Genomic DNA, 9,444 nt, shown 5'->3' with positions numbered 1-9,444 from the left:
TATAATATTGAATTTTAATTTTTTTATTATTACCTAATAATAATAATAAAATTAGTAACAGAATCTAGTCTTCACTAAAACACTTTTAAAATAACCAAATTCTTTACAAATAACCTCACAAAAAGATGGTGACCAAAATTTTGTTATTCTCGACTTAATCATTTTTAACTCCGCAGTATAGTTAAATCCAAAATTATACATATCTAAGTATTCGCCAAATTATTGCAAAAGACACTTTTCTTCAAATTTTATAATAACATGCACCCCTCTTAATTCAATAGATAGAATATCGTAAAAAAATCTCCAAACAATATGCAACAAGAAATATTTTACAAGTCGCTTATGGGGTACTTTCATATTGTAAAAAGACGCGCCAAATTCTCTAACAACTTTCTATGACATTAATGACTACTGAATATTACATTAATCCAAAATAAAGCAAAGATCAATATTACACAGTAAATTCCTTAACCTTTACGAAATAGTTTCCTCGCCAGGAAAATAGTTAAATACTTGAATAAATTACCTTTTTCCTTCTAAAGAAGCGGCGAAAATTATTTCTCGAGGCGTTCGTGGAAGTGCAAACTTGCACAGAGGGCGCTAGCTATCGAGGATCTCAACGCGTCGGTAAAATGTCTCTGCTTCCCTTCGAGAAGCTTCACTTTTCAAACACCTAAAACAAATCAATATTTGCGAATTAATCGAAACACCATAGCAAAAACTGTTAATGGTCTGCTTAATTACCTTTTGACTATGGTTTGAAGACAGACTGCGCGGTTTAAACTTCCAAAAATCAGCAAAAATTGTAGCTGCGAAGACAGCACGCAAAATACGCCCGCGCAAATCGGCGACTTCACGAACTAAGCGCGATTTGAAAATCCAAGTGCGCGCGTCGTTCTAGCGCATGCGTAGACGAAGTCACAACAAACTATCGTCGAAACGAGCTGGAGCATGCACGATGGCGCTAACTTCGGATATCGATTTTGGTCCAGTGGGATGCAGAACGCTCGTATTCCCCTAATCGTGTTTCCCACTTTCTCTCAGTAAGGAAAATAGTCAACTTTTCGACAGTTCTCATTCACGTTCGACGATGTCGAGTTGAAAAACCGTCGTGTATGGTGTCAGCAGGTGAACGTCCGCCCTTTTTTTACTGGGAGTGGTCGTGACCATCTCGTCCCTGTATTAACTTGTAAATAGTTACGCTTAAAATGCGAATATCAACGCTCAGTATTTTTTTTAATACTCTCAATATCATATACGGTGAGTCTGATATCTTACATTGAATTAAAGGAGGCTGCAAATTTTCCCTTGAATTCGCCAACACCTTTAGGATAGTTCATTGGGTCGTTCCCTTGGCTTGTCCCTCGATGCAGCACACCTAGTTGTTTTCACGCGTGAACGTTGGAAATTTTGATAGAAAATGCGTGTTTGTTTAGGTGGCGCGGCATTGAAAATCTATGAAGCGAATCCCGATACCAAGAGACTTTACGATGACTTACTATCGAATTATAACAGGCTCATACGCCCTGTTATTAATAATACCGAAACGTTAACAGTCTGGCTCGGCCTAAAGCTGTCACAACTCATCGAAATGGTATAAAATTGAAATTCGTTTCTACTTTCCATTAATAAGTGATTATTGATACGAATAACTTTCTGTTTATTGCAGAATCTGAAGAATCAGGTGATGACAACAAACGTCTGGGTGGAACAGGTACAATCTACTGAGAAGTCTCTTCTCTTCAGATATTTATATAAAAGTTAAATTGACATAATCAAGTAAGTAATACTTTTTTATTGCATTTTTTTTTAGAAATGGTTCGATTACAAATTACGATGGGATCCAGAGGAATACGGTGGTGTCGAAATGCTTTACGTGCCTTCCGAGAATATTTGGCTGCCAGACATCGTACTGTACAATAAGTAAATATACACAGAAAGCTACGAACGAGAAATTCATCTCATCAGCTTTTAATATATACTACTTTTTATTTGAATTCAAAAAATTGACTCATATAAGTCTTCAAAACTATTTAGAAAAAGCGTTATAACTATTATACGTATACATAAAAAACCGAATACAATAATAAACATTCGCACATTGCTCTTACAGTGCAGATGGTAATTACGAAGTAACGCTCATGACAAAAGCTACATTGAAATATACAGGCGAGGTGTCTTGGAAACCGCCAGCGATTTATAAATCGTCTTGCGAGATCAACGTGGAGTATTTTCCATTCGACGAGCAATCCTGCATAATGAAATTCGGCTCGTGGACTTACAACGGCAATCAGGTTTATAAATCCGAAATTAATCTTCTGCCAATGACACTTCATTCGAATAAATAGCATCGGAGACAAATCATTCCAAGATTTGTTTCTCGAAAATATGCTTTGTAAAGACTTTTACCCATAGGTAGATCTGAAGCACATGAAGCAAGAACCTGGCAGCAATTTAGTCGCGGTGGGGATAGATTTGAGCGATTTCTACTTGTCAGTAGAATGGGACATTCTTGAAGTCCCAGCAGCCAGAAATGAGGAATATTATCCTTGTTGCTCGGAACCCTATTCAGGTGAGTCCCTTGCAATGTTACTGACATGTAGCACATGACGTCTCGAAAACGTCTATTTTATGTCTATTTTATGGACGTCCTAAAAACATACTGATTTGTAACTTCGAACGTCTCAAAGATGTCTTTTGGACATGTTTAAGACTTCACTAGACGTCTTTAAGGCGTTTTTAAGATGTCTCTGTGCTATATGGGATAATAATAGCAACGCAAAACATACACATATATTTTGTCACATGTTACGTAGATATCACATTCAACATTACAATGCGAAGGAAAACGTTATTTTACACAGTCAACTTAATCATTCCTTGCGTGGGTATCACATTTCTTACGGTGCTCGTTTTCTACTTGCCAAGTGATTCAGGCGAAAAAGTAAGTGAACGCTAGACATAAAATAATAGAATTTTCTACTGCATTTCCATCCGTCATATTTCATACAAACTATATTTTCTACAGGTATCACTGTGTTCGTCCATTCTTCTGTCGTTAACTGTATTCTTTTTATTGTTAGCCGAAATTATACCACCGACGTCACTGGCTATACCACTTCTAGGAAAATATTTGTTATTTACTATGATCTTGGTCACTTTATCGATCTGGATCACCGTATGCGTTTTAAATGTTCACTTTCGGTAGGCTCGATGAAATGTACGCAACTAGGATATTATATTTCTTATGAAATTCTTATTAATTGTCTTATACAGATCCCCATCGACGCATAATATGTCGCCGTGGGTTAGGCAAGTATTTTTAAATTGGATGCCTCGGATGTTGATGATGCGACGAACGCCCTATTCTACTCCAGAATACGATGATACATACATGGATAGTGGATATACTAATGAAATCGATTTTAGGTAACTTAAATATTTAGTACAACTTATGAAAAATACTTAAAATAGTTCAGTTTTGTACTACAGTACGTCAAAACAAAAAGAAAAGGAAACATGTTTTCACACTGTCAATTATTCTTAACAGTGTTAGCGACTACCCGCTGGAACTAAAAGGAAGCCCGGATGGGTTTGAAAGCGTTACCTCTCAATACAAAAATATAAGAGAAGACGATGCAAGACATATTCCACATGCATCTGGTAAATTCTTGTTATTCATCATTAATTTTATTCACCATATACTATATATATGCATGTAGGTATATTACATCACAATATTCGCAGGAATTCTCATAAATGATACTGTGAGTTTGCAATGTTTTTTCGTTAGAAAGGTACGAAACGTATGGTGTATCACGAGACAATGTAATTAATATGAATGAACACGTATTGTAATTAATAGTGACCCTGTATCTCGTGAAACCATACAGTGTCTATATATAATATTATTTAAAAAAATCATACGAGACGTCTTAAGTTATCCATTTAACAATAAAATATTATTACAGTCACTGATAGCGAAAACACAATGCCGAGACACTTGTCCCCGGATGTCATATCTGCTCTTAAGGGCGTACGCTTTATTGCTCAACATATAAAAAATGCAGATAAAGATAATGAAGTGAGTTTGATATTCTACTATTTCTAATATTCATTTGTTTTACTTTTGATACTTTTTTCAATAGTATAGTGAACGTTTTGATTTCACTATTAACACGTTGAGCGCGCCCTAGGGAAAGTCTCTAGGGACTGGCAGTGAAACTTAGCAAAATCGACGCCACGCTTAACGTGTTAACGAGTAAGACACTTTTAGATTATTACTATTCAAAAAAAGTAAACTACTTTCATACTACATCTTTTTTATCCTTAGGTTATAGAAGATTGGAAATTCGTGGCCATGGTTTTAGACAGATTATTTCTTTGGGTATTTACATTAGCGTGTATTGGAGGTACACTTGGTATAATATTTCAAGCTCCAAGTTTATACGATACAAGAGAACCTGTGGACCAACAACTCTCTGGAATATCACTTCGCAATTATATGTATCCAAATTTAGACGAGGTCGTGCAAGAAGAATAATTTGAGAGGCACTGAATGCCTCACTAAAACATTTAAAAGACGATACAAAAGTGTCACATTGTTATATATTCTATTTGTATCAATTTTCCTTGTTTTATTTCTTACTATAGAATCGTTGACTTTTATATGAAAGAATATCCGTAATAAATGCAGTCTAAGCAATTTTATTAACCCTGATCAGTTAGAAAATTTCAATAAAAGCTCAACTTTTTGAAAAAATATTTATATCTAGTACTTCATAATACTCCTAAATCGCCCGAAGAAAATTTGTAGGAATATTATAAGTGCTTTAAATTTACGCTCGCTCACTTACATATCAAGGTTAATAAAAAGCTTATACTACAAAATAAATGATGGTTTCATTATTATCAAAAAACTTACGCAATAATTTTACTATTATACCAGAAAAATATTTTTTTATATTTATTCAGTCTAAGTTTAGCTTAATAACCTTAACTATCTTTTATTTTAATGAATATTAATAGCAAATAGACTGTACACACAGTGACAGTACACATACAAATCTTATATTACTATAATTGAAGGAAATTAACATATTTTCTTGTTCATTTTTTCTCTGTTTTTAAGTACCAAAAGTAAAAACACCATGAATTTGCTTATATTAATTCTTACAATAAATGTTCACTGCAATTATCGCAGAACTGAGAAACTTTTGGTTTTTTGTTCTGTACAAGACTTACATATTTTTTAGAAAATTTGGCAATTTTAATAGCAACGCATGTAAAAAAAATTACTCTAAGTCAATTATCATTAACTCTGGCGATTCACTTGTTCCACTAACAGAACTGGATTGTGATTTTTTCGGAGAAGGAGTACTACTAGCTACTTTCTTTAGACTTTGTACGGGTGTAGTATTTTCATCATCATCCTCACTATCTGATATTAAATCTATAACAACAGCTCGTTTCTTCTCCTTTGGAGGCGATGGATTACCTTCATCTAAACAAGGATACGATGCTATGTTTATACAGAAGTATATACTATTACTTTATCAACAAGCATAAAAAAACTAATTCAATGTAAACTTCGTCAGCAATTTGGTACTACACGTTATAAAACGAAACGAAATAAAATGAAATGAAATAAAATCTTACCTAGATCAACAGTGTCCACATCAATTTTGCGATCTTGCGAATTCGTAATCACTTTTGTTTCACTTTTGTCTTTATCTTTCTCTTTCTTCAAAACCAAGTTCTCCCACGATCCATCTTGCAGTAACTGAATTTCATTTACATCTGGTAGTAACTTTTTCGAGTTTAAAACTTCTTGGAAATATCCATCGATAACAAGATTGTCGTACAGTGCTGGTTTATCACAAACCGGACAGTTCCACGTTGGTTTCCTTTCATTCATTTGAAGGAACAACGATGCGTCAAAGCACTGCAAATGCGAACACGTTGATGCACGGCACGGTGTAGTCATTCGCATCTTTCCTAATGGACAGGCTAATGATACTCTAAGCGATGTGGTCGCTATTTCACTATCTGCGTCTTCATTGAGCTTTTCCTTAACTATGAATAAAATTAATTTAATCATAGTCATTAAATTTCGTAGTTCTAGAGATGGATTACAGCTACTTACTTAAACCTCTCGTATAGTCCGAATGTCGAACACCTCTATTTTTTAACCGCGATAGTAATTCTGCACTTGACAATTTTCTAACTAAATATATCGCGATTGCGTATCGTCTACCATAGTCCGCCGCCCATGTAACATGAATTTGATTACCTACAGTAGGAGATAACTTAACTAAAGGACTAATATTCACAGGCCGTGGTGGCCTCTTTGGTTCTACTCCTGGTTTGTTCGTAGGTATTGGATTCTGGAAGAAGAAAACAAAATACACGTCAATGATAATAATACAGAAATCAAACATTATTTTAGTTTCTATAGAAAGAAAAAAAATATATTTACTTACAGGTAAAGGACACAATTTTCCATTAACTTTTACAGCAATACTAGGAGGGAAACAGTCTTCTTGTTCACATGAAGTCTCTTGCAAACAAAATCGCATTTGCACCTATATCCACAAGATAAATTATAGACATTCATCAACTAAACACAAACACTTAACAGTGCTTTAAAAGGCTGTTGAATTAATTGAATATACCTGTACAGTATAATCCATTTTACTGCCTGCACGACAGTCTCGTGAGCTAGCTATATCGGTTGATTGTTGTGGAGTTAAATGAAACATGAATGTGTTCTCCTGTAGCCTCATAGATCCTTGTGGCATTAGACTAGATGGCTTCAGTAATTCGGCCAGCAGATCGAAAAAAGGTAATTTTTTAAGTCTAACATCTGGATGGACAGGATACTGACTCCTAGGCTGTATTTGTAGTGGAGGTGGTAAAACCTTTTGTGGATATGGGTATGGATTATATGTTGCACTTGTGGTCTGCTGAAACAATGTGCACATTTAGGAAAGTGATTCCTTTTACATGACAATTTCTAAATATTCCATTTAGAAATCCTTGATTTCACCTGTGGTGTCACACTAGTATATCCCGTGGATTGATATACTGGATTAGGTCTAGGTGCTTGAGGTAGAGATGCTTGATGTGCTGGTGGCAGTTCTTTTCCACTTGAAACTGCGGATTGTGACTGTTGTTGCTGATTGATAGTTTGTCTTTGTGTAAAATAAAAACAAACAATAATATTACAAGTATTTCCTAATATTGTCTTTACATCTTATAGATTTCGTTATCTTATATTATACCTTGTAAAATAGTTTCTAGGATGCATATTTTGATCAATCTGTGGTTCTCCCGAACCACCTGTTTGACCATACATCTGGTGTGCGGCCAACTGATCAGCTCTAAACAAAATTTGTGGATAAACTATGAAGCCAATGCTTTACTTAGTTTACAGAATATTAATAATTACAATACTTAAAGTATAATAATATGCCATAGTAGATAAAAAGAAAAAAACATATTTTTCAATACTATAGAGAAAGGAAGATAAAGAAATAAAACATTTGAAGATCTAGAAGATGATATCAGTCACTGTCATGTTTTCATATAAATCAGATACGCGTATTCATACAGACAATAGCAATATACTCACTGTATGGTTTTATATAGTTCACGTATTTTGAGCTGTACCGGATGGGATCTCAAACGCAATAATTCTAGTGCACGCGCTTGTAACTCGTTTTTTCTACCTGATTTATTTCTACCAGCAAAACCAAGAAGCATCTGAAGTTCAGATACTCGAAAACTCAATACCATATTCTGCAATCACAAAATTATAATATTCATGTACTTTAAATGTTGTGTGTGCACTTATCCTAAAATTAGTAATTGAAAAATATATTGGTTTGCGAAAAGAAATAAAATTATCAATTAAAGGGGAGTTCGTACTATAATTCATTATTAAATAGTTTCACTTTGTCAATTGATGAACATCTTCTTAAGCTTTGGTTTTCGTGAACTTAATTGCAGAACTATTAAATAGAATTTAAAATACTAGGCATAAAAATCATACTTCAAGTGTTCCACTCTAACAAATTCAATATTTTTGCATTATAATGCCCATATTATATGAAGAAAAAGTTATAACAGCAAAACAAATTTTATTTTGATAACTACTACTAATGTTACTCATACAGCAATACATTTACTGTTATAATATTTAGAAAGATTCAAAGTACTTAAAATTGTTTAATAAATTAAGAAAAATTAAGGTTACCCATAGTAATAATAATAATTGTCCTGCATTCCATAAGTATTGTACGGTAGATGCGACATTTTGATAAGTACAATATGACTAACGGAAAAGTATCATCGACTAAAGTGTAACTGTTTACTTAAAAAAAAAAAGTGGTTTAAAAAAAACGGCGTAAGAACTCGCACAACAATACATTTAAATGTCTAGTGATATGGTTCACTAACGTAAACCATAAATCGTTAATAACCCGGATATAACCACGACAAATTCACAACGCAGAGCTGCCGACGTTTCGCTAAAATTTTGCACGTATATCTAACTGCACACCACCACTTTTAATACTTCACTCACCTCTAATTCTTTGGTCTCCGCCATCTTCTTAGACGATTTTTTTTGCGAAGCCGTTTTGTCTATATTATTTTCCAACTTTTGATAGAAAAATTCTCCTACCCCCTTTCTTATTCGATTTGTTTCGTATCGCAACTCGTCTCTATATTTTTCTTGCTCTTAAATGGAGCTATTGAATAATACTGTTCAGTGGCGCGAAATTAATTTCTACGTAATAATTTTGAGTTTGCTCTGAAAAAGTCTGGCTTTCCGTGGAAAGCTCAGTTCTTGTGAAAATTTTCAGGCAAGTCGGGTAAGATAAACCAATTATCGATATTTGACACTTCGTTCATTCGAAATGCGAAAACGGATTTTCCAAAATGGCTGCTTACAGTTGATTCGCAGCCTAACATGAATTAAAGTGTTTCGATGAATTTATGAAACCGAGATAAACTGTTCGGCGACGTGATGTTCTTAAGAAAAGGAAAAAAGCGATGGACGAGATACTCACATTTCACATCAATGTCGTAAATTTAAAGCTCCCTTATCTCATTAAATTTCTAACGAACGTATACGACAAGGAAAATCTTTAGATGCATTTACTGGTTATGTTTCATCTACATATTAGATCGCGAATATCCAACGAGCAATTTAACAGAACATCTTTAACTAGCAATATGTTACGGAAAGCTAACCCGAGTATTATGTAATTTTTTGTTAAGTTCACTTCTGAAGATACAAAATAATGTTGAACTATTTTACGATAAATATATTCTTATTTAAATACACGATGCAATAACGAGGCACTATCGTACATTGGAAACATGAATATACAGTCTACATAATATAAAACCTACACAATTTTTGGAGAACTCATCTTT

General features: G+C 34.0%; 2 protein-coding genes across 4 annotated transcripts; one reads left to right on the top strand and one right to left on the bottom strand.

Annotated features, from left to right (window-relative positions):
- The first annotated feature begins 1,002 nt into the window (after positions 1 to 1,002).
- On the top strand, positions 1,003 to 4,882 carry Nachrbeta2 (nicotinic acetylcholine receptor beta2). Its single transcript, XM_076377817.1, has 12 exons — positions 1,003 to 1,260; positions 1,437 to 1,594; positions 1,670 to 1,714; positions 1,814 to 1,923; positions 2,114 to 2,294; positions 2,416 to 2,572; positions 2,817 to 2,944; positions 3,029 to 3,204; positions 3,277 to 3,429; positions 3,551 to 3,663; positions 3,972 to 4,084; positions 4,334 to 4,882. Exons 1-12 carry the CDS (start codon positions 1,209 to 1,211, stop codon positions 4,541 to 4,543), a joined length of 1,596 nt encoding a protein of 531 aa, XP_076233932.1. The 5' UTR covers positions 1,003 to 1,208; the 3' UTR covers positions 4,544 to 4,882.
- Positions 4,883 to 5,043: 161 nt separating this feature from the next.
- On the bottom strand, positions 5,044 to 9,337 carry Su(var)2-10 (E3 SUMO-protein ligase Su(var)2-10). 3 transcript variants are annotated; one of them, XM_076377612.1, is made up of 10 exons: positions 9,075 to 9,337; positions 8,588 to 8,969; positions 7,634 to 7,800; positions 7,284 to 7,382; positions 7,049 to 7,193; positions 6,675 to 6,962; positions 6,483 to 6,584; positions 6,146 to 6,386; positions 5,659 to 6,075; positions 5,044 to 5,503 (listed from the first exon to the last, which is right to left on the bottom strand). In XM_076377612.1, the coding sequence occupies exons 2-10, from the start codon at positions 8,609 to 8,611 to the stop codon at positions 5,295 to 5,297; spliced, it is 1,692 nt and encodes a 563-aa protein (XP_076233727.1). In that variant the 5' UTR covers positions 8,612 to 8,969; positions 9,075 to 9,337; the 3' UTR covers positions 5,044 to 5,294. The 3 variants fall into 3 exon arrangements, with proteins under 3 accessions (XP_076233727.1, XP_076233728.1, XP_076233729.1); XM_076377613.1 differs by lacking the exon at positions 8,588 to 8,969; XM_076377614.1 differs by lacking the exon at positions 7,634 to 7,800 and having other exon boundaries at positions 8,588 to 9,337.
- Positions 9,338 to 9,444: the final 107 nt, after the last annotated feature.

The sequence above is a fragment of the Calliopsis andreniformis genome, chromosome 5 (assembly GCF_051401765.1).
Source record: "Calliopsis andreniformis isolate RMS-2024a chromosome 5, iyCalAndr_principal, whole genome shotgun sequence".
Classification (NCBI taxonomy): domain Eukaryota; kingdom Metazoa; phylum Arthropoda; class Insecta; order Hymenoptera; family Andrenidae; genus Calliopsis; species Calliopsis andreniformis.
This window is presented reverse-complemented; position numbering and strand designations above follow the sequence as displayed.

Bases quoted from the DNA above. Each gene is read 5' to 3' on its own strand.
- Nachrbeta2 (XM_076377817.1), top strand. From the start codon at position 1,209: ATGCGAATATCAACGCTCAGTATTTTTTTTAATACTCTCAATATCATA. The intron at 1,715-1,813 runs GTACAATCTACT...ATTTTTTTTTAG, and splicing joins CAAACGTCTGGGTGGAACAG to AAATGGTTCGATTACAAATT. The intron at 1,924-2,113 runs GTAAATATACAC...TTGCTCTTACAG, and splicing joins GACATCGTACTGTACAATAA to TGCAGATGGTAATTACGAAG.